Source organism: Salmo trutta, chromosome 12, assembly GCF_901001165.1.
Source record: "Salmo trutta chromosome 12, fSalTru1.1, whole genome shotgun sequence".
NCBI classification, from domain to species: domain Eukaryota; kingdom Metazoa; phylum Chordata; class Actinopteri; order Salmoniformes; family Salmonidae; genus Salmo; species Salmo trutta.
The window spans coordinates 59,802,915-59,828,615 of record NC_042968.1 but is presented as its reverse complement, the minus strand read 5'-3'; the positions used below and the strand labels follow the sequence as shown (position 1 = coordinate 59,828,615).

The window sequence follows — 25,701 nt, the reverse complement described above, 5'->3', positions numbered from 1 at the left end:
TCCACATCTTCAAAGTGAAAGACATTTTTTCAAAATTTTCCAAATGTATAAAAAACTGTGATAAACAAAGATGTCCTGATTGCAAATTGCAGTGTATTCGAAGGTTTAAAAGGGCTTCTAAAGTTGGTAATTTCCACTTTAAAATGTCAGACTTGATTTACCCTAACTGAAAATGTAGAAACTCCCAAAATGTGTCCAATAATTATAATCCACATAATTATTCACAGTTCCTGTTGATGCAGGATTATTTTCCTGCTGTGAGAAACTGGTCAAATAAGATGTATTTGCCATTTTGTATTGTAGTATTACTTAATGGCCTTGTGGTAAACAGGCCAGTAATGAGGAGTTAATGTGATGTTGTTGATCCTCTATATTTTCAAGTATTGTTGTGGCAGCATCATGTTATGGGTATGCTTGTCACTGGCAGGGAGTGGGGAGTTTGTCAGCATCAAAATAAATATGAAAGGAGCCAAAGCCCAGGTAAAAAGTTTGCGGAAAACCTGCCGTAGTCTTCTGAAAACCTAACCCTGGGAAAGAGTTTTCTTTTTCAGCAGGACAAATACACTAATTGTATAGCCAAAAACCCACCACAATGGCTTTCCAAGAGGTGGTGTCTCAGTCCTGACTTAAATCTGCTTGAAAATCAGAGACACGGTTTGAATATTGCTATCCATCAATGATTTCCCAAACAATTTTACTGAGCTTGAGCAATTTTGTCAAAATCAATGGATATGTGTTGCCCTAAAAGTTGTGCAAGTTTGGTAGAATCTTTTTCAAAATGATTCACAGCCGTAATGGCTGCCAAAGGTGCTTCCACCAACGATCAACTCTGGGGTGTGAAGACATACGCTGTCAAGACATCTACATGTTTTATTCATTTGGAAAATGTTCTATGATTTTTCTTTCACTCTGAACATGTGGAGTAGATAGTGTAGATTGGTGGGGGAAAAAACAGATTTAACACCCCTTTTCGATTTTATAGAGTATGAAAGTATGGATAAGAGACACTTCACACTGGTTCTGATCAGTCCCCCACCTCTCTATCTCCATCCCCTTTTTCTCTTTCCCTGCCCCACAATCTCTCCCAGAGTGGAAGAGGGTCACACTTGAAAGGCCAGGCTGTGTACACTGTAAAAAAAGAGATATGTTGTCTCCACATAAAATTGTAAGGCAACCAGTTGCGATAGGATTGTGAATTTGCTCAACAGAAATTTCACACACAAACATTTTGTTGAGAAAAATCACAATCCTATTGCAGCTGGTTGCCTTGTACGTTGAAGCAACTTTTTTTTTTCTTCTTTGTTTTTCTTTTTTAGTGTAGCCGTTGGGTCCATGTCTAATTAACCCAGCAGATCATGCATAATACATTGACAGGATTAATTTTACATCCTGGTACTGCAGATGCCTCATCCCCCTCCGACGTAGAGCACAAAATAACAGAACAGGACAGTGTTCCAAATTCCCGCTTCCAGTTCCACACTGCTCCAGATACAGACGCAAAAAAAAATACAGATGCTGCTGTAATTAAGGCTTTAATTAAAACTAATCAAGGGGGTAAGAACCCAATAAATTCCCCTGATGGATATTAAATCTGTGTGAAAGAGTGTCAGGGAGATGGAGAGAGGGCATGTAGGAATATTAAGCCAGGCTACATTAGGCTAAAGAGACTAATTGGAGTTGGCAGGTATGGAATATGCTACAAGAGGCTAAAGGGCTAACTACCAATAGACTCACTTTGTTCACATAAGGCTTCCAACGATGCTCCTTTACCACCTTGTTTGTCTGTTGGACGCAAACAGTTCACAGACTCAGCACCACTAGACCCTCAATACACTATAGCTGCTGGCTGCCTTACATTATCTCAGTGCTAGACGTGTTAGCGCTGGGCTGGAACAGAAACCTGCACCGCCCTGTAGTTTTTCCGGGACTGCAGTGATCTGGCTCCCTTACCGTGCATCTCATCAAAAATGAAACGTGTTAGTGCCGGGCTGGAGCAAAACCCTGCACACCCTAGAGTTCTCTTATAGTGATAACTGTTGTCAGTGTGTAAGTGGTGGTGTGACACTTACAGTGGCATCTCTGTGAGGCTCCTCTATGGAGCCGTCTTTAGGTCTTAAGGTGACGGTCAGCTCCAGTGTTCCCAGGTCTACATCCGGGTAGTGAGGGTCCTGCAGTGTTAGAGTAACTGGTATTGCCCTGCACAGGAATAGATCACAATCAATTCCTGTGTGTGTCTGAGTGTGTGGATGTCTGTGTGACACCAGGTCTCAGGCAGGGTCCGGTTCCACTGGAGGAACAGAACAGAGGAAAACAGGTTGCAAAACCCGGGAGCCACAATAGCTGATGACGTAATGCGGTCAAGTGGTTTCGTGTGGCTAAGGTGGTAAGCGTTGTGAGTTCAATTTGTGCAGGGATCATCATATACACAGACTGAAAATGCATGCACTCGCTGTACTGTAAGTCGCGTTGTAGAAAAGCTTCTGCTAAGTGGTGTATATATTATAATTCTGTCAGACAGGTGATCTGCATACTGTATGTACAGTATATGCCGAAACAGTTTACAAACAGGTAATATACAGATGTCATAGGCCTACAGTACCGCTGTTGCTCCAGGGACTCCAGATAGAGGTAAGCTGAACCCATGAAGTCATCCTGAAGGCCGAAGTCATAGTCAAACACCTGCAGGGAAAACACACACCATCTGTGTTAGAGTGTGTGTATGTGTGTGCGCGTGCATGTGTATGTGTGTGTGCGTGCATGTGTGTGTGTGTGTGTGTTACCTTGACATAGAGAGGTTCCTGCAGACTGTCCACCAGTAGTTTAGTCCCCTCGTCCCAGACAGGGTTAAGGTTCTTGTGGATAGTCTTACTGCGAAACACCTCTTTCCCGCACAGCTTAAACTTCACATACGGATCACTGGTACCTAAGAGGGTGGAGAGAGCGAGAGAGAGAGAGAGAGTGAGAAAAAAAGTGAGAGAGGGAGAGAAGAAAAAGTGTGAAAGAGAGAGAGAGAGAGAGAGAGAGAGAGAGAGAGAAAAAAAGTGAGACAGACTTCATGATTTAGTTTTTTTTTTATAAACACATTATTCCTGTCCAACCCTGTACCTCCCAACCCCCCTAAAGATAGATGGACAGATATACTGTATATGATTCTACCTCCTCTGTCCCGTATGGCCAGGTTGTGTCCTCTCTTCAGCACTATGTCTAGCTGGTACATCTCTGAGCTGGGCAGAGCTCTGTCCGAGTTAACCCCCGAGGCACCAGTGGCACCCATAACCTGGGGAGAGAGGGGAGACAGACGTTTAAAAATACAGCGTTAAACACACAACCTAACACACACAGACACACACACAGCATCACATACACAAACATGCATGCACACACACACACACACACAGTTTCACAGGCATACACACACAGACAAACAAACAGAGAGAGCGAGAGAGAGCGAGACAGAAAAACACAAAGCACACACACAAAGCCTAATAAAACTGACATCCTGAAAAATATGTTGGCTAAAACACAGCGTTGGAACGAGGAAAGGGGTGTGACACAGCTTCACAAAACCAACTTCCTGGAACGTCCTGCACCAGAGATGCTTTCAGCATTACAGCTCCTACAGGAGCGATGCTTTCACCAGCAAACACAGTCAAGAGCATAATATTCACCATAAAAGCCACTGTAAGCTTAGTCCCGTTCCTCTGCTGTGGGTGTGTGCAGGCAGGGCACACACGTTTCCAGTGAGCAGACGGCTATCAGTGTGGGTCTCATGTACCAAGAGAAACAATGAAACAGCACATCTACAGGGACACCACTAACAGGATGTTGCATGAGAAAGACTTCCTGAGCTGAGTGTGAGCTTCTTATCTGCCATACATATCCATTCTGGTGTTGCTCCACTTCCATACCCAGGTCCACTGTCATCACGGTGCATTACCGAGGCCGGTCAGTGTGTGCATCTACTGAATTCAACAATTTCCTGCTACTGGTTCTTTAGGAATTATATACTGCTCAAAAAAATAAAGGGAACACTTAAACAACACATCCTAGATCTGAATGAAATAAATAATCTTATTAAATACTTTTTTCTTTAGTTGAATTCATAGTTGAATGTGCTGACAACAAAATCACACAAAAATAATCAATGGAAATCCAATTTATCAACCCATGGAGGTCTGGATTTGGAGTCACACTCAAAATTAAAGTCGAAATCCACACTACAGGCTGATCCAACTTTGATGTAATGTCCTTAAAACAAGTCAAAATGAGGCTCAGTAGTGTGTGTGGCCTCCACGTGCCTGTATGACCTCCCTACAACGCCTGGGCATGCTCCTGATGAGGTGGTGGATGGTCTCCTGAGGGATCTCCTACCAGACCTGGACTAAAGCATCCGCCAACTCCTGGACAGTCTGTGGTGCAACGTGGCGTTGGTGGATGGAGCGAGACATGATGTCCCAGATGTGCTCAATTGGATTCAGGTCTGGGGAACGGGCGGGCCAGTCCATAGCATCAATGCCTTCCTCTTGCAGGAACTGCTGACACACTCCAGCCACATGAGGTCTAGCATTGTCTTGCATTAGGAGGAACCCAGGGCCAACCGCACCAGCATATGGTCTCACAAGGGGTCTGAGGATCTCATCTTGGTACCTAATGGCAGTCAGACTACCTCTGGCGAGCACATGGAGGGCTGTGCGGCCCCCCAAAGAAATACCACCCCACACCATGACTGACCCACCGCCAAACCGGTCATGCTGGAGGATGTTGCAGGCAGCAGAACGTTCTCCACGGCGTCTCCAGACTCTGTCACGTCTGTCACATGCTCAGTGTGAACCTGCTTTCATCTGTGAAGAGCACAGGGCGCCAGTGGCGAATTTGCCAATCTTGGTGTTCTCTGGCAAATGCCAAACGTCCTGCACGGTGTTGGGCTGTAAGCACAACCCCCACCTGTGGACGTCGGGCCCTCATACCACCCTCATACCACCCTCATGGAGTCTGTTTCTGACCGTTTGAGCAGTCACATGCACATTTGTGGCCTGCTGGAGGTCATTTTGCAGGGCTCTGGCAGTGCTTCTCCTGCTCCTCCTTGCACAAAGGTGGAGGTAGCAGTCCTGCTGCTGGGTTGTTGCCCTCCTACGGCCTCCTCCACGTCTCCTGATGTACTGGCCTGTCTCCTGGTAGCGCCTCCATGCCCTGGACACTACGCTGACAGACACAGCAAACCTTCTTGCCACAGCTCGCATTGATGTGCCATCCTGGATGAGCTGCACTACCTGAGCCACTTGTGTGGGTTGTAGACTCCGTCTCATGCTACCACTAGAGTGAAAGCACCACCAGCATTCAAAAGTGACCAAAACATCAGCCAGGAAGCATAGGAACTGAGAAGTGGTCTGTGGTCCCCACCTGCAGAACCACTCCTTTATTGGGGTGTCTTGCTAATTGCCTATAATTTCCACCTGTTGTCTATGCCATTTGCACAACAGCATGTGAAATGTATTATAAATCAGTGTTGCTTCCTAAGTGGACAGTTTGATTTCACAGAAGTGTGATTGACTTGGAGTTACATTGTGTTGTTTAAGTGTTCCCTTTCTTTTTTTGAGCAGTGTACTTCTGGTGAAGAGAAGGTCAGCTGATATATTGTCCCCACTTACACAAAAAAATATATATTTAGTGATCAGGACATAGACCAAGCCCAGGGATAAACACCAACTCTACAGTATTGCATCCCTGATCACATAGTGATTACAGTGTACACACACTGCCAGTGCCCGCTTTGTCTCCCGAGTTCGGTTCCGTGGATATACATAGCTGTACCTCATAATTACACTGTGGTTACCATAGTAATTCTCTCTCGCTCTCGCTCTCTCTTTCTCCCTCCAGACGCACTCAAACACACAGACACACTTAAATCAATGGCGGTCAGCAACTTTAATCCAGTCAACAGAACGGTGAGCTATTCAGCTCATACACTCAGGGGCGGAAATCCCAGGGGGGACGGGGGACGGGGGGGACACGACCCCCCCATCCTGGGAAAAATATGATTTGTCCCCCCCAATATATCACTGAAACATAACTATGTAATTTAAATCATATTAATAATATGCAATGAAAGCAATTGTGCTGATTATAGACACTTAATAGCGCATTTTTAAGTTTCAAAAGATTGCGACCCCCCACCCTTTGCCTCACAATGGTTTGATCCACTGCCAGTTCCTTAGTCGGCAAGGTAACAGAGGGGTCGTGTCTACTGTCTGAAAGGCACTCAATGAACGTAACTGACGTGAGGTTAATCCAGTCAATCGCGCACACACACTAGCTGAATATGCAGAGCTAGCGCGCAAATATTAACTATTAGCTAGCTAGTACCTATTCCATTTATGTGGCCTCGTCAAAGATGGAATCTTTGCTATCGTCAATTTATTCCAAGATCAGCATGCAGATGATGTAAGTTTGTGCTTCAAAGTCCCTGTGATAAGGTTAGCGATAAACTGAAGTCCAAACTGAACAGAACTACACTCTCTTCTACCATTGTCTTAGATATATTTAATGGTCTCGTTGCAAAAGCTAAATTGTCGCAAGGGAACTTTTATTTATTTATTTTATTTAACCCGGGTAGCAAAGATTATAGCAAACACCACTGAAACGGAATTGGTGCTCGCTTGCTTTGCAAATTCAGCTATTGTTGGAAGCCAGCCAATATGAAACAAACTATTAAAATTACAAAAGGTTGCAGCATATGTTGTGTAAATGGTGAACTCATACAGCTGTCAACTCTTGTCATTTTAATCCGTTTCACATTTGCTAGCTTCATTTTAGATCGAAGCCCAAATAGAATGATAAAAGATAAGATGATAGAAAACCATCTCCTACTGTAAATAACCTACACACTGTGTGTGTGTGTAGCCAGCCAGCCAGGTAGAAAAATGGCAGAAAAATAAAAGACGGACATCAGAGTATTTTTCAGTACACCAAAACACAAAGTAAGAACCATAGTAGCCTAATATCTCAAAGACTAGTTGATAAAATGTTCATAAGAAAGAAATGAAATTCTAATGGAAATGTTTCACAATGATGTCATTAGGCATAGCAGGCAACAGATGACACACAGACAGCAGAGTTGGGGACAGATATGCAGGGACAGACTGGCAGAGACGGAGTCTCAGGTAAGTTTGTTGAGTCTTTGTTTGGCAACATTATGAAAGGTTCTCAATTTTTTTGACTTGTAAAATAGGAACATAATTGGAAAATGCCATGGATACCCACACTCTCAACTTAAACTGTTGACTGAACTAAGATTTGTTAAAGGCAATGGTATTGCTGTTGTGAGTAGTTGTGTAGTTTTGGGTACCGGTAGTTAGGAGTACGGCAAACACCTTATTTCTTTGGTTCCTCAATATACATTTACCATATTACAATGTAGGCTATGTGTTACAGCACTACTTTTGGTGTCCCCCTCAGGAATTGCTCTTGAGAAACTTTCATGTAATTGTCCCCTCCAAAGTTGATATCAGATTTTCGCCCCTGCATACACTTAAAATGAAGTGCTCTGTAACACCTAAACGAATGGCAACTGAGCTGGCACCAACGCGAAGGAGGCAAAAGCTGAACTTTGCTGGAGTATTGAAACACATCGTTCTGAGATGTTTTGAAAGATGACATGTGTCGTAACACCACTTAATCAAGTGTTGTGTAACCCAACCGGAAGAGGTTGAAAACACTGTTTTGGCGTTTCGAGTTCTGTTTGCAGAACAGTGTGTGCAGAATTAGATACCTTCTCTTTTGGTGTTGTTTCCCATCTCTAAATCTTCTAAACACTATCACGGTGTTTCAGCCACCGTTAGAACAGCTCTTCTGCAGTATGTTAAAAATTGATTTATGTTCAGTATCTGATCGTTTGCCCGTTTAACCCATTTTTGTAGGCTTGTTGAGCACAGTGCCCAATCCACCAGCAGTAACTAAAGGTTTTACAACAAGCATTATATTTGCCTCTTCCATCGAAAAGTAGAAACGTGGGAATGGGTAGTCTCACCATTGAACGTCATTTTGATTTATGGTTTTGATATCCGTTCCTCATAATCCATTACACCTCATGGCACAACAAGCTGCTTAATACCAATATAGAAATGTACTTTTCGTTCTTCAAACATGCATACAACGTTCTGTAAAATAATCATAAAGTCTAAAACATTTGAATTACCCATAATCCTCGAAAAAAAGAGCCACGTGACAAGATATGATTCAAACCAAATCAGTTCAATCACAAAATGTTCTCTCTTTGGTTAGTTATCCTCACAAAAGTTACTTACATTTTGAGCAACATATTAAGTAGGATTTATTCTTACATTTTTGGGTAAAATCATTGAAACGACTTGCATTCATTTTCTATTAAGTATATGTTTTTTGTTTGTTGTTGTTGTCAATTTAAATTCACCCCAGAATAATGTTTTACAGTGTGGTAGAGTGTGTGAAAATTCAAATCAATTACAAAAGAAATGCACCATTTTACTGCCCCAGGGGTTCAATTGCAGCTTCCGCCTGTCCCACTTTCACTCCTTCTCTGTCTCCTCCTGTTTCTATTATGTCTAAATAAAGCATTGAAAAAGGTGGAACTCCACAAAAATATTCTTCACAGGGTGTTATCATTAATCAACATTTAGGCTATAACTCAATTGCATTTAATATTAACCATTTGATTGTATGAGAGACAGTCTGCCCCCCCCCCCAAAAAAACGTATTTTTATGCTGCCTTTTACATGCACTGCCCCCCCACCCCTTCCAACGCTCTCCTAAAAAACAATATTCAGATTGAAGAACAACTTTGGGTGTTTCGGAGTACTTCTATTCTGTTTTAAAACATTCTTTGTCTCATAACACTTACATTGGTGTTTACATTCAAACACCAGATCTCAGGTTAGTTGCATTACTTTTCATGGTTTCATTACACAATCATGGTGTTTTGAGTCTTTCTATTTTTAGTGTCATTATCAGATATCTGCTATCTAATGATATCAACAATAGACCATCACTGAGACACAACCTGCACACGATCAATAGGTGATCAATAATAGTGATCTGTACTGACAATCAATCATAGTGATGTGATTAGTCTTGCTATGGCTGGGAGGAGGAGGGGGGGTGTAGTCGATAGACTACGAACAGGAGAGAGATATTGGCCAAACAACGACAAGACACTTGACTTGCCTGGTACAATTGAGCCAATAGAAAAATGTCAAATGTCAAAACCAATTGTATTATGTGACTGTATGCCTGTCTGTATGCCTGCCTATTAGGCTGTGGTCCTAAGTAGTGCATTATGTACAGTGAATGAATAAGGTTTGATTCTGGACTACGCCATATGTCTAACCAACCAGGCTGTGCTTGTGTGAACAACAAGCTGCTTGCAGCTGATCTCCACAGGCCTGTGGTACTAAATCAGGAGATGAGCGCCGCTGGGCTTATAATACACACTGATCAGGTACAATCCTATCAGCAGGCACTGATATACATGCAGTACAGGGTATTTCAGGAGAGTGTGTGTGTGTTAGTTATTTAGTGAGACAAGCAGCCAGTATAGGCGATCTCCATGAGCTCTGTGACATGACAATAGACATGTTTCAACTGGTTAAATATACTGTGAGCTCAACTTCGTGACCAAATCAAAAATTCAGAGGGGGGTTTAAATGTACAAAAGCAATCAAAAAATGAGACTGTGATTACCATAGTAATTCTCTCTCTCTCAAACAACAGACACAACCCATTCCCCACTTCAGTCTGTCACGGTTGTCAAAAGGTGCAGCGTGTGTGGACCAAAGTGCAGCGTGTGTGCCGTTCCACATTTTATTTATACTGTGAAACTATGCAATACATAAATACACAATGAAAACGAAAAACAACAAACTGTGACGCATCGATGAACACATACAAAACTCAAAATGAATCACCCACAAAACCCCAGTGGAAAAACCCCTACTTAAGTATGATCTCCAATTAGAGACAACAAGGACCAGCTGCCTCTAATTGGAGATCATCCCAAACAAAACCCCAACATAGAAATACAAAACTAGAACCTAAACATAGAAATAGAAAACATAGGGAAAAAACCCTGTCACGCCTTGACCTACTCTACCATAGCAAATAAAATCTTTCTATAGTCAGGGCGTGACACAGTCACCATCCTCCCGCATCCTCCCTCCCCACTCAGAAACCATGCAGCTGTATCCATGCAGCTGTATCCACAGCAGTGCTGCCTGCCAGCAGTAATCTTCTCTGATTGATTGAGAGTTTCAAGGGCACTATCATCATTAAGTAACATATTAGATGCAAAGCATTGAATATTTAAAATCATGCACTCCCCCCCCCAATTTTTTTTTTTTACTTTGCCCCTGAAGCATTTAACAGCAGGGTACTCCCACATCATTTGAAGGAATGTGCCTATCTGATTTAGGGGAAACAGTGAACAGTTTTTCATCGCAAAACGCTTCCTTGGTGTTAAATATAGTCTGTGAACAAACTTAAAATGAATTGATGGTTCAGATTACAGGATGCCAAGGTAATTTTTTTGCCATATTCTGTTCCAGTTAAAGGGTTGTTCAGATTAAATTAGATCTGTGAACCATACTTTTTAATGGCTAGCTCAGGATATGAATTTACCAAAGGTTGTTTATATACAGTATTGTAGAGATCAGTCCTTTCTGGAGCCCACATAATGTATTTATAAATCCCATCATTGGATGGTTCGGTAGTTGGGTTTCCCAAGGGACTTCATAGGCCAGAGTAGCTGACCTAAGTTGTCAATTATAGAAAAAAAGGAGTTTCCTGATAACATGTATGTATTTTTCGATTCTTGGAATGTTCTCAAACCATTACTGTCCATGATTATCGGTAAGGGTACGGATTCCACATTTGGACCATTGGGGGGATGCAAAAGGCCGCCCTGCAGATAGCAAGGTATTATTGTGAAATTTTGGAGTATGGGCATAACCTTTTGATTCCCAGTTATATACAAATGTTTTGTTGTTGTACCAAATATAAATAGTGTGAGCAATAATAGGATCAAAGCGTAGTTGACATTGTTTAAGGGATATATCAGTGAAGAACACCTCTTCCAGGGCAACAGGAGACACCATATTACATTGTTTAAGGGATATATCAGTGAAGACCACCTCTTCCAGGGCAATAGGAGACACCATATTACATTGTTTAAGGGATATATCAGTGAAGACCACCTCTTCCAGGACAATAGGAGACACCATATTACATTGTTTAAGGGATATATCAGTGAAGACCACCTCTTCCAGGGCAATAGGAGACACCATATTACATTGTTTAAGGGATATATCAGTGAAGACCACCTCTTCCAGGACAATAGGAGACACCATATTACATTGTTTAAGGGATATATCAGTGAAGACCACCTCTTCCAGGGCAACAGGAGACACCATATTACATTGTTTAAGGGATATATCAGTGAAGACCACCTCTTCCAGGGCAATAGGAGACAACATATTTCTCTCTATACTCAGCCAGGGGACAGAAGAATGCTAGTTCCTGGAAATACAATTTAAAAAGTTTGGTAGGGCTAGTCCTACTTCTTTCCCTCGTTGTACATTTGTTACATTTATCCGTGATCATTTACCTTGCCATATACATTTTGAAACCACACTATGAAATGTATCCCAATAACCTGAAGGTGGAGACAAGGGAAGCATTCAGCCGCGGCAATATAGTCATTTTGACAATAGATATTCTGCCGGTTAAAGCAACTGGGATATTATTGTATCTACTGAGGTTAGATTTTTATTTTATTTTTTTATTTCACCTTTATTTAACCAGGTAGGCAAGTTGAGAACAAGTTCTCATTTACAATTGCGACCTGGCCAAGATAAAGCAAAGCAGTTCGACAACATACAACAACACAGAGTTACACATGGAGTAAACAACATACAGTCAATAATACAGTAGAAAAAAAAATAAAAAATAAGACTATATACAATGTGAGCAAATGATGTGAGATAAGGGAGGTAAAAGCAAAAAAATGCCATGGTGGCAAAGTAAATAAAGTATAGCAAGAAAAACACTGGAATGGTAGATTTGTAGTTTGAAGAAAGTTCAAAGTTCAAATATAAATAATATGGTGCAAATGAGCAAAATAAATAAAATAAATAAATACAGTAGGGGAAGAGGTAGTAGTTTGGGCTAAATTATAGATGGGCTATGTACAGGTGCAGTGATCTGTGAGCTGCTCTGACAGCTGGTGCTTAAAGCTAGTGAGGGAGATAAGTGTTTCCAATTTCAGAGATTTTTGTAGTTCGTTCCAGTCGTTGGCAGCAGAGAACTGGAAGGAGAGACGACCAAAGGAGGAGTTGGCTTTAGGGGTGACCAGAGAGATATACCTGCTGGAGCGCGTGCTACAGGTGGGTGCTGCTATGGTGACCAGTGAGCGGAGATAAGGGGGGACTTTACCTAGCAGGGTCTTGTAGATGACCTGGAGCCAATGTGTTTGGCGACGATTATGAAGTGAAGGCCAGCCAACGAGAGCATACAGATCGCAGTGGTGGGTTGTATATGGGGCTTTGGTGACAAAACGGATGGCACTGTGATAGACTGCATCCAGCTTGTTGAGTAGGGTATTGGAGGCTATTTTGTAAATGACATCGCCGAAGTCGAGGATTGGTAGGATGGTCAGTTTTACGAGGGTATGTTTGGCAGCATGAGTGAAGGATGCTTTGTTGCGAAATAGGAAGCCAGTTCTAGATTTCACTTTGGATTGGAGATGATTGATGTGAGTCTGGAAGGAGAGTTTACAGTCTAACCAGACACCTAGGTATTTGTAGTTGTCCACAAATTCTAAGTTAGAACCGTCCAGAGAAGTGATGCTGGACAGGCGGGCAGGTGCAGGCAGCGATCGGTTGAAGAGCATGCATTTAGTTTTACTTGTGTTTAGGAGCAGTTGGAGGCCACGGAAGGAGAGTTGAATGGCATTGAAGCTCGTCTGGAGGGTTGTTAACACAGTGTCCAAAGAAGGGCCAGAAGTATACAGAATGGTGTCGTCTGCATAGAGGTGGATCAGAGATTCACCAGCAGCAAGAGCAACATCATTTATGTATACAGAGAAAAGAGTTGGCCCAAGAATTGAACCCTGTGGTACCCCCATAGAGACTGCCAGAGGTCCAGACAGTAGGCCCTCCGATTTGACACACTGAACTCTGTCAGAGAAGTAGTTGGTGAACCAGGCGACGCAATCGTTTGAGAAACCAAGACTACTAAGTCTGCCGATGAGGATGTGGTGATTAACAGAGTCAAAAGCTTTGGCCAGGTCAATGAATACGGCAGCACAGTATTGTTTCTTATCGATGGCGGTTACGATGTCGTTTAGGACCTTGAGCGTGGCTGAGGTGCACCCATGACCAGCTCTGAAACCAGATTGCATAGCGGAGAGGGTGCGGTGGGATTCGAAATAGTCGGTAATCTGTTTGTTGACTTGACTTTCAAAGACCTTAGAAAGGCAGGGTAGGATGGATATAGGTCTGTAGCAATTTGGGTCAAGAGTGTCACCTCCTTTGAAGAGGGGGATGACAGCAGCTGCTTTCCAATCTATGGGAATCTCAGACGACACGAAAGAGAGGTTGAACAGGCTAGTAATAGGGGTTGCAATAATTTCGGCAGATAATTTTAGAAAGAAAGGGTCCAGATTGTCAAGCCCAGCTGATTTGTAGGGGTCCAGATTTTGCAGCTCTTTCAGAACATCAGCTGAATGGATTTGGGAGAAGGAGAAATGGGGGAGGTTTGGGCGAGTAGCTGTGGGGGGTGCAGTGCTGTTGAATGCAGTAGGGGTAGTTAGGTGGAAAGCATGGCCAGCCGTAGAAAAATGCTTATTGAAATTCTCAATTATAGTGGGCTTATCGGTGGTGACAGAGTTTCCTATCCTCAGTGCAGTGGGCAGTTGGGAGGAGGTGTTCTTATTCTCCATGGACTTTACAATGTCCCAGAACTTTTTAGAGTTGGAGTTGCACGAAGCAAATTTTTGTTTGAAAAAGCTAGCCTTGGCGTTTCTAACTGCCTGTGTGTATTGGTTTCTAACTTCCCTAAAAAGTTGCATATCGCGGGGGCAGTTCGATGCTAATGCAGAACGCCACAGGATATTTTTGTGTTGGTTAAGGGCAGTCAGGTCTGGGGAGAACCAAGGGCTATATCTGTTCCTGGTTCTAAATTTCTTGAAAGGGGCATGCTTATTTAAGATGGAGAGGAAGGCATTTTTAAAATATAACCAGGCATCCTCTACTGACGGGATGAGGTCAATATCCTTCCAGGATACCAGGGCCAGGTCGATTAGAAAGGCTTGCTCGTTGAAATGTTTCAGGGAGCGTTTGACAGTGATGAGTGGAGGTCGTTTGACCGCTGACCCATTACGGGTGCAGGCAATAAGGCAGTGATCGCTGAGATCTTGGTTGAAAACAGCAGAGGTGTAATTAGAGGGCACATTGGTTAGGATGATATCTATGAGGGTGCCAGAGTTTGCGGCTTTGGGGTTGTACCTGGTGGGTTCATTAATAATTTGTGTGAGATTGAGGGCGTCAAGCTTGGATTGTAGAATGGCTGGGGTGTTAAGCATGTCCCAGTTTAGGTCGCCTAGTAGCACGAGCTCTGAAGATAGATGGGGGGCAATCAGTTCACATATGGTGTCCAGAGCACAGCTAGGGGCCGAGGGGGGTCTATAGCAGGCGGCAACGGTGAGAGACTTGTTTTTGGAGAGATGGATTTTTAGAAGTAGAAGTTCAAATTGTTTGGGTACAGACCTGGATAGCAGGACAGAACTCTGCAGGCTATCTCTGCAGTAGATTGCAACACCGCCCCCTTTGGTCGTTCTATCTTGTCTGAAAACGTTGTAGTTAGGGATGATGATTTCACAGTTTTGAATGAATTGATTTTTAGATTGAATTGATTTCAAATCAAATCAAATTTTATTTGTCACATGCGCCGAATACAACATGTTAAATTACAGTGAAATGCTTACTTATAAGCCCTTAACCAACAATGCAGCTTTAAGAAACAACCTAAAAAAAGTAAGAGATAACAATAACAAATAATTAAAGAGTAAATAACAATAGCAGGGCTATATACAGGGGGTACTGGTACAGAGTCAATGTGCAGGGGCACCAGTGTCGAGGTAATTGAGGTAATATGTACATTTAGGTACGCATGTACATATTACCTTGTATGCAAATAGCCTAAGTAGCCATTTGATTAGATGTTCAGGAGTCTTATGTCTTGGGGGTAGAATCTGTTTAGAAGCCTCTTGGACCTAGACTTGGCCCTCCGGTACTGTTTGCCGTGCGGTAGCAGAGAGAACAGTCTATGACTAGGGTGGCTGGAGTCTTTGACAATTTTTAGGGCCTTCCTTGATATAGAGGTCCTGGATGGCAGGAAGCTTGGCCCTGGTGATGTACTGGGCCGTACGCACTACCGTCTGTAGTGCCTTGCGGTCGGAGGCCGAGCAGTTGCCATACCAGGCAGTGATGCAACCAGTGAGGATGCTCTCGATGGTGCAGCTGTAAAACCTTTTGAGGATCTGAGGACCCATGCCAAATCTTTTCAGTCTCCTGAGGGGGAATAGGTTTTGTCGTGCCCTCTTCACGACTGTTTTGGTGTGCTTGGACCATGTTAGTTTGATGGTGATGTGGACACCAAGAAACTTGAATCTCTCAACCTGCTCCACTACAGCCCTGTCGATGAGAATGGGGGCGTGCTCGGTCCTCCTTTTCCTGGAGTCCACAATCATCTCCTTTGTCTTGATCACGTTGAGGGAGAGGTTGTTGTCCTTCCACCACATGGTCGGGTCTCTGACATCCTCCCTATAGGCTGTCTTCATCATTGTCAATGATCAGGCCTACCACTGTTGTGTCATCAGCAAACTTAATGATGGTGTTGGAGTCGTGCCTGGCCGTGCAGTCATGAGTGAACAGGGAGTACAGGAGGGGATTGAGCACGCACCCCTGAGGGGCACCCGTGTTAAGGATCAGCGTGGCGGATGTGTTTTTACCTACCCTTACCACCTGGGGGTGGCCCGTCAGGAAGTCCAGGATCCAGTTACAGAGGGAGGTGTTTAGTCCCAGGGTCCTTAGCTTAGTGATGAGCTTTAAGGACACTATGGTGTTGAACGTTGAGCTGTAGTCAATGAATAGCATTCTCACATAAGTGTTCCTTTTGTCCAGGTGGGAAAGGGTAGTGTGGAGTGCAACAGAGATTGCATCATCTGTGGGTCTGTTGGTGCGGTATGCAAATTGGAGTGGGTCTGTGTTGTGGTGAGCCATGACCAGCCTTTCAAAGCATTTCATGGCTACAGACGTGAGTGCTACGGGTCATTTAGACAGGTTACCTTAGTGTTCTTGGGCACAGGGACTATGGTGCCCAATGATGGCGATCTGGGCCTGGTCGGATGTCTGCAGTATCTCCCTCCCGTCCGACTCATTGAAGAAAAACCCTTTGTCTAATCTGAGGTGGGTGCTCGCAGTTCCATTCAGTCATAAGAGACGGTAGCAGCAACATTATGTACAAAACAAGTTACGAACAACGCGAAAAAACAAACAAAATAGCACGGTTGGTTAAGCCATCGGCAGCCATCCCCTCCGGGGCCATCTTACAATCTTACAATCTTCTGTTCTGTTAAAGTTTCCGGCAATGGTTTTATCTAAGGAAGCAAATATATTGACTCCCAAATATTTAAAATGGGAAACGGCAACATAGCAGTTCTGAACACAAACTAGGTCATATAGCAACCTGTTTTTAGAACAACAGAACACAGCCTTGAAGGAAGAATGAATTCTTGCGAGCTCCTTTTAATTAGTGTTGTTGTGTTGCACTTGGTTGCATTTGGTTCAGACGGGTTGGTTGGAGCATTGTTGCTTGCAATTTCCAGCTCCAGAATTGAGGGTTTGATTTCTGTACGGGCCACATATTACTGTACATTGATTAAAAGCATATGCTGATTATGTAAATTACCATATTCAGCATATGTTACAGAGCACAGTCACAGAAGATAGAATCACTTTGAAGTGCAGTATAACTTTCAATTATACATATGTTAGAGTGTCTAGTGACACAGAAACCATGCTTGCATAACGATAATCCTCAAACATGAGAAGAATTACATATCTCCTTCATCCCAGCACAGACATGTGTGATGAAACCAGTTAGGGAACCGAGGGAGACATGCGTACCAACATGATTCATTCACTTTGATGTTACTGTGATTTCTCCCTGACCTAGACAGCTGTCAGATCAAGTCTTCTCCTGAGAGTGTGAGTCACCCACTGAGTCACACACACACACACACACACACACACACACACACACACACACACACATTGCATCTGGATTTCCCACATGTAAGACACACTATTCAAACTTGTCGGGGAACCTGTCAGATGAACAGACACACACACACACACACACACACAAACTGAAAACATTTCACACTGGTCTCATGATGACAAGACAGGTATCCACTAGAGAACCTATCCAGCCAGCAGAAGGACAGTGTGCAAGAGAAATACTGTAAGCCACAATTTAGTAGAGCCACCAACAGTAACACATTCAAACAATGAAACCCTTGAAAACCATCGCATGGGGAAGCAGGGGTTAGGTGGCATGGGGAAGCAGGGGGTAGGTGGCATGGGGAAGCAGGGGTTAGGTGGCATGGGGAAGCAGGGTTTAGGTGGCATGGGGAAGCAGGGGGTTAGGTGGCATGGGGAAGCAGGGGGTAGGTGCCATGGGGAAGCAGGGGGTAGGTGGCATGGGGAAGCAGGGGGAAGGTGGCATGGGGAAGCAGGGGGTAGGTGGCATGGGGAAGCAGGGGTTAGGTGGCATGGGGAAGCAGGGGTTAGGTGGCATGGGGAAGCAGGGGGTAGGTGGCATGGGGAAGCAGGGGTTAGGTGGCATGGGGAAGCAGGGTTTAGGTGGCATGGGGAAGCAGGGGTTAGGTGGCATGGGGAAGCAGGGGGTAGGTGGCATGGGGAAGCAGGGGGTTAGGTGGCATGGGGAAGCAAGGGGTAGGTGGCATGGGGAAGCAGGGGGTACGTTGCATGGGGAAGCAGGGGGTTGGTGGCATGGGGAAGCAGGGGGTAGGTGGCATGGGGAAGCAGGGGTTAGGTGGCATGGGGGAGCAGGGGTTAGGTGGCATGGGGAAGCAGGGGTTAGGTGGCATGGGGAAGCAGGGGGTAGGTGGCATGGGGAAGCAGGGGGTAGGTGGCATGGGGAAGCAGGGGTAGGTGGCATGGGGAAGCAGGGGTTAGGTGGCATGGGGAAGCAGGGGTTAGGTGGCATGGGGAAGCAGGGGTTAGGTGGCATGGGGAAGCAGGGGTTAGGTGGCATGGGGAAGCAGGAGTTAGGTGGCTTGGGGAAGCAGGGGTTAGGTGGCATGGGGAAGCAGGGGGTAGGTGGCATGGGGAAGCAGGGGGTAGGTGGCATGGGGAAGCAGGGGTTAGGTGGCATGGGGAAGCAGGGGGTAGGTGGCATGGGGAAGCAGGGGTTAGGTGGCATGGGGAAGCAGGGGTTAGGTGGCATGGGGAAGCAGGGGGGAGGTGGCATGGGGAAGCAGGGGGTAGGTGGCATGGGGAAGCAGGGGGTAGGTAGCATGGGGAAGCAGGGGTTAGGTGGCATGGGGAAGCAGGGGTAAGGTGGCATGGGGAAGCAGGGGTTAGGTGGCATGGGGAAGGAGGGGTTAGGTGGCACGGGGAAGCAGGGGTTAGGTGGCATGGGGAAGGAGGCAGGGAGGCAGGGAGGCAGGGGACAGCAGCTTAAGCTCACCGATAGCAGTCATCCGCATATTGAGGTCAGGTGATGTGACTCGTCCCGTAGCCCTTGAAACGCCAATTCCAAACCCTCATTCATGAAGTGAGAGAGAGAGGAGGAGAGAGAGAGATGGTTGTGGAGAATGGGAGGGAATGAGAGATAAAAGGAGAACTGAGGGGAGAGTGGGAGAAACTGGCATCGAAGGAAAGAGGGAAAGAGAGAGAAAAAGAGGGGACTGCCAAAAGGCACTGCTTAGGGACGACAAGCTCCACTCATCCAGAAAACAGCCACCTCCTCTCCTCCATTCATCCTCACATCCGCTCAGTCCCTAACCTCATCTGAGACACACACACAGAGACACACATACTGCCCCCTCAGACAGACATGGCCAGACTCACTCTCTGCACTATCATAGCCTGTGTCCTCTGAGAGAGAGCCAAGATAGATGGAGGGCGATAGAGGCAGAAACAGAACAAGAGGGAGAAAGTGATAGAAAGGCATTTAATGACAGGAAAGACAGGAGAGCTCAGAGGACTAGGGGAAAAGATACTAAGCTGAATGAAGGGATGACAAAGAGGTAGGAGTAGAAGGAGGAGGAAGAGTGGGAGGGAGAGGAGAAGTGAAGTCTTAGCTTCTGGCTATAATCCCTGGAGCGGATACCTCTTGATTGACAGGTGCTAAGCCAGTTATGTAACCGCTGAGGCGGTCTGACAGCTCTCAGTTGTTCAGTCATGTGACTGCGTATGCTACAGTTGGAACCAACCAATGACAGGAGTCAAGCCAGGAACCAATCAAACAACATCAGAAGACATAAAAGGGACAAATAAACCAATGGGAAACAACATCAACAAATCAAACTTAATTTATGGCCGGCTGATTGGTTGACTGATCGATATCTTGGACACCTGTTGCCGAATTGAATATACAAGAGAAAACCTTTAATCTTCCAATCAATAATCTTTTAAAATAAATGATCAATACAGGCTGATCTTACTGGGATGTCTCTTAAAGGCCCACCCATTCACTATCCCACATAGAACATTCTAACTTCAGTGTCATGGATAGATCCTGGTCTGAGTTTGCTGACCAACCAGGGTTTCTGTTAAGAAAACCGGCAGCATTTTAATTTAACGGACATTTGAGGAATTTACCGGACCCATATGCATTGGGTACTCAGAATGACAGAAATCCCATTTAGATTATGGTAGTTCATATTAACAGAACATGCAAGTCGGACAATGTGCTGTCCTTCTTACCGAATTCTGCAGTGCACTTTGAAGATTTTAGAATAACTGTCCACATTTACTTTTCCTCGGCCAACAAGACGAGTAATGAATAGCTAAATCACTAGCCTATGTCAATCTACTATTCCCCATAGTAGAGAAGTTGACCTATTTGTCAGCTTGTTGAGAAAGAAACAGCCTTTTCCAAACTGTCTCAGGGACAGTTGTGGGACGATAGACCACAAATTCATACAACCAGTAGGCCTAGGCTACAGAAAACAAACGTAAAAAAGCAATGAGTCTGCTGCAGTGGACCAGAACATTTAGCTTAAAATGTTGATAAACTATTATTTCTTCATATTATAAGCGCTGCAATGCGCACAAGGCAGTAGGCTACGCATGAATATTCGTTTCAAAATGAAATTAGCAGGAAAACACAAAAGGGCAACGCACACGTGAGCGGTTTCATGTTTTCATGTGACAAAGATGAAAACATCTGTCAGAAATGTAGAACGAGGGGAGATCTAAGATGCAACAACTAGCATGGGTTGCTAATATGACTAGGATTGTGCCTTTGGCTACTGTAAAATGAAAGAAAGTTAGGTAACACTTTACTTGACACCCACTGTCATAACCATGTCATAATATGTCATAACAGTTGACATAACTTGTCATAAACTGCCATAACATGGTCATAACACTGTCATTACACATATGTGTTACACCTATTGTAACATATATTGCGTTATTTTATGGTTGGTTATGACACCTACATAAGAGTGTCAAAACCCACATTTATTCAAATTAGTTTTTTCCCCTGACAAGAAGTTTCCTTTCATTTGAAAGTTTGTCTCTTAAATCCTTGTTTTTTTAATGTAATTAATTGTCACGTTTGTCGAAAGGAGCAGACCAAAGTGCAGCGTGGTTGTAGTTCCACATATTTATTTAATCCGTGAAACTCTGCAATACATAAATAACTGTAACACCCTGGCCATAGAGAGGGGTTTTGTTCTTTATTTTGGTTAGGCCAGGGTGTTACATTGGGTGGGCGTTCTGTTCTTTTTTCTAGGTTGGTTTGTTTCATTGATTTTGGCCGTGTGGCTTCCAATCAGGCACAGCTGTAGTTTGTTGTTGCTGATTGGGAGTCACACATAAGTAGCCTGTTTTTCCTTTGGGTTTTTGTGGGTGATTGTTTCTGTCTAGTGCTTTCTGCTGAGAGTTTTTCCTGACAGGACTGTTTTGCTGTCTTTGGTTTATTTTTGTATAGTGTTCTCCTTTTTTCATTAAATATCAAGATGAACACACATCCTCTGCTGCACCTTGGTTTTATTATGACAACAGCCCTTACAATAACTGAATTGACAAAACAACAAATCGTGACGCAGAGAGAAACAAACACTACTCAAAATACAATAACCCACAAAACCCAGGAAGAAAAACCCCTACTTAACTATGATCTCCAATTAGAGACAACGAGGACCAGCTGCCTCCAATTGGAGATCAACCCCAAAAAACAACATAGAAATATAAAAACTAGAACTTAAACATAGAAATACAAAACATAGAAAAGCACAAAACACGCCCTGTCACGCCCTGACCTACTCTACCATAGAAAATAACCTCTTACTAGGGTCAGGACGTGACATTAATTATTTTCATCATATTTTAAATAACATGCGCCGAATACAACAGGTGTAGACCTTACAGTGAAATGCTTACTTTCAAGCCCTTAACCAACAATGCAGTTAAGAAAATACCTAAAAAAAGTAAGAGATAAAAGTAACAAATAATTAAAGAGCAGCAGTAAAATAACAATAGCGAGGCTATATACAGGGGGTACCGGTACAGAGTCAATGCACTTCAGGTAACTGAAGTAATATGTACATGTACGGCCCGTCAGGAAGTCCAGGATCCAGTTGCGGAGGGAGGTATTTAGTCCCAGGGTCCTTAGCTTAGTGATGAGCTTTGAGTGCACTATGGTGTTGAACACTGAGCTGTAGTCAATGAATAGCATTCTCATGTAGGGGTTCCTTTTGTCCAGGTGTGAAAGGGCAGTGTGGAGTGCAATAGAGATTGTATCATCTGTGGATCTGTTGGGACGGTATGCACATTGGAGTGGATCTAGGGTTTCTGGGATAATGGTGTTGATGTGAGCCATGACCAGCCTTTCAAAGCACTTCATGACTACAGATGTGAGTGCTATGGGTCGGTAGTCATGTAGGCAGGTTACCTTAGTGTTCTTGGGCACAGGGACTATGGTGCTTGAAACATGTTGGTATTACATTTACATTTAAGTCATTTAGCAGACGCTCTTATCCAGAGCGACTTACAAATTACAGACTCAGACAGGGAGAGTTTAAAAATGTCAGTGAAGACACTTGCCAGTTGGTCAGCGCATGCTCAGAGTACATGTCCTGGTAATCCTTCTGGCCTTGCGGCCTTGTGAATGTTTACCTGTTGAAAGGTCTTACTCACATCAGCTGCGGAGAGCATGATCAAATACACTTTATGACACTGTCATGAAGCATTATGACCATCATATATCATATAAGCCAGATAGGCCTATATGTAAGATACATAACAAATATACTGTACACATGCACCAATTTAATTCCACTAAACTATGCAAATTTAAATTTTATTTTCATCGACCAACCCTCCCTCTACCTACAAACAGACAACCATGCTATTTGTCTACCAACCCACTGCCTGCACAGGAACAGAAAACCATGTAACCTACACTCATTATGCAAATAGTACTAACACACACACACACACACACGGAAACGGATTGAGCTCATACAGCAACAGCAGGAAGTGCTGACTGTAACTGTGTCAGTGTTTACACCCAATGTGTTGTCCAGCACACACACTTGTGTAAACATACTAACCGTTTTCATCTTTGAAAAGGCTGCCTCTCCATCTACTGCACTTTTGCTGGACATACTGCACTTTTGGTGCACTCTTGTTTACTGTGCATGTTAATCTGAATTCCGAGATAGGCATTGATTAGACTGTGGGCATAAAACACACACACACATACACGTGTATGCTCGCGCACGCACACACACATATTAAAGTCTCACACAGATCAATAAGATGGTAATAGGGTTCTACAGAATACCAATGCAGTAAACCATATTATTTACTTCACATTATTTATAATAAAGTAAACTACAGCTCTAAGATGAATTTACGCTTCAACAAACAGGCTCCGTTTGAATTGATTAGACAGCAGTGTTTTCTTCAGTGCTTTTATACTGTGTTAGGTGACATTAGACATTAGGGCAATTCCATGGTAACAGAATGAAGCAGAGACTCAGATTGCTCACTTTAAAAGTATGCCAAAGGCTAGTCGAACGTCGAACTCTTCATTGAGACAATGCTGGAACGTCAATCCATGGGCAAGTCAGTGGCACATTTTAATTTGTGCAGAAATCAAAATGAAAGAAAAGATACCTTGCAAATTCATCACGCTATGGTGTGAAAAATGCTTCTAGAAGTCCCGTCTTTATTTTAATGCGTATCGGTAATGCAGTCTTTGGTGTGCTTTGCTTATCAATGCACAAGCAACGTTTTACCCACACATATCAATCGATATGTGTTCATTAAGTCATACAAAAGTGTTACATTGTGTGAAGTTTAAAATGCATCCCGTCATTGCTAAATGTGTAATGTGATATACACAATAGGAACGCCTGCTTTTTTCATGAAATAGACTGACCAGGTGAATCCAGGTGAAAGCTATGATCCCTTATTGATGTCACTTGTTGAATCCACTTCAATCAGTGTAGATGAAGTGAAAGATTTTATACACATGGATTGTGTACGTGTGCCATTCAGAGGGTGAATGAGCGAGACAAAAGATTTAAGTGCCTTTGAATGGGGTATGGTAGTAGGTGCCAGGCGCACCAGTTTGAGTGTGTCAAGAACTGCAACGCTGTTGGGTTTTTCACGCTCAACAGTTCCCGTGTGTATCAAGAATGGTCCACCACCCAAAGGACATCAAGACAACTTGACACAATTGTGGGAAGTTTTGGAGTCAACATGGGACAGTATCCCTGTGGAACACTTTTGACACCTTGTAGAGTCCATTCCTCAGCAAATTGAGGCTGTTCTGAGGGCAAAAAGGGGTGCAACTCAATATTAGGAAGGTGTTCCTAATGTTTTGTACACTCAGTGTATTTTAACATTGCTATTTTTTTTACACCAAAAAACTTTTCATTAATAAAATAGGCATCTTCCTCAAATGAAGGGGAGGGAATGTGATTTCATTGGTCCTCACCTTGTACCTCAGTCATGTAATTCAGGGAAAGTGGAGTTAAGTGGAATTAGTCGTGAGTTAGCCAGCCTTGAGCAGTTTAGTTCTGAAGTATTTGTTGCTATAGAAATTTAGCTGGCTAAATGTGAGCCACTCTTGGATTCCAAATTTAACTCAGAGTTGATCAAAGTTACCTCGCTAACTCCTCAAACCTGCTTTGTTCACTAGCAGACACTCAAACAGGATTACAAAATGGAAACACAGCTGTGAGCTGCCGAGTAATGCAAACTTACCAGATAAGCTAAATGCCTTCTATGCTCGCTTCGGGACAAGCAACACTGAACCATGCATGAGAGCACCAGCTGTTCCGGATGACTGTGTGATCACGTTCTCCATCGCTGATGTGAGTAAGACCTTTAAACATGTTAACATTAACAAGGCCGCAGGGGCAGATGGATTACCAGGATGTGTACTCAGAGCACGCGCTGACCAGTTGGCAAGTGTCTTCACTGACATTTTTATCCTCTCCCTGTCTGAGTCTGTAATACCAACATGTTTCAAGCACCATAGTCCCTGTGCCCAAGAACACTAAGGTAACCTGGCTAAATGACTACCGACCTGTAGCACTCACATCTGTAGCCATGAAGTGCTTTGAAAGGCTGGCCATGGCTCACATCAACACCATTATCCCAGAAACCCTAGATCCACTCCAATTTGCATACCGTCCCAACAGATCCACAGATGATGCAATCTCTATTGCACTACACATTGCCCTTTCCCACCTGGACAAAAAGAACATCTATGTGAGAATGCTGTTCATTGACTACAGCTCAGCGTTCAATGCCAAGAGTGTGCAAAGCTGTCATCAAGGCAAAGGGTGGCTACTTTGAAGAAATGTTAAACAATTTGTTGGTTACTGCATGATTCCATGTGTGTTATTTCATAGTTTTGATGTCTTCACTATTATTCTACAATGTAGAAAATAGTAAAAATAAAGAAAAACCCTGAGTAGATGGGTCCAAACTTTTGATTGGTACTGTATATACATATTTTTTTAAACAAACAGCTGACAGAAGACAGGATGGCCGGGCATTCGTACGGTTGAGTCCGTTTCTTTGGTAACATGGACTCTTAACAACTAGGGCTGTGATGATACCAGTATCACATTAATTTTTCTATGGAAAAAATGAAAACACGAACCAGGACAAACTCTTTGATTCTTTTAAAAGCTGCTGTATGTAAAATATTGTATGCTATAGCTTGGAAAATAAATAAATATGACTCTGGATGACAACAGAATTATTTTTGTTTCCAACATTAGGGCTGTTTTCCTAAAGAAGTTAAATCCGTTTTGTGTCCTTGCCACGATACTAACGAGTATCACGATACTGGCATTGTCCTGGCCCAATTAACACTGTGTTGAAACTTTGT

General features: G+C 43.6%; 1 protein-coding gene across 4 annotated transcripts in view; it reads right to left on the bottom strand.

Moving 5' to 3' along the window:
- The window catches only part of LOC115203888 (multiple C2 and transmembrane domain-containing protein 1), a 52,187-nt gene that overhangs the window by 8,931 nt on the left and 17,555 nt on the right, over window positions 1-25,701 (bottom strand). For 2 of the 4 annotated variants that reach the window (XM_029768963.1, XM_029768962.1), the window contains exons 2-5: window positions 3,157-3,277; window positions 2,781-2,923; window positions 2,600-2,679; window positions 2,070-2,196 (exon numbers count right to left, since the gene is read on the bottom strand). In XM_029768963.1, the coding sequence (XP_029624823.1) occupies window positions 2,070-2,196; window positions 2,600-2,679; window positions 2,781-2,923; window positions 3,157-3,277 (471 nt within the window). Of the gene's footprint in view, window positions 1-2,069; window positions 2,197-2,599; window positions 2,680-2,780; window positions 2,924-3,156; window positions 3,278-3,668; window positions 3,779-8,026; window positions 8,108-25,701 lie in introns of those variants that run through there. The other 2 variants (XM_029768965.1, XM_029768964.1) reach the window with 2 other exon arrangements.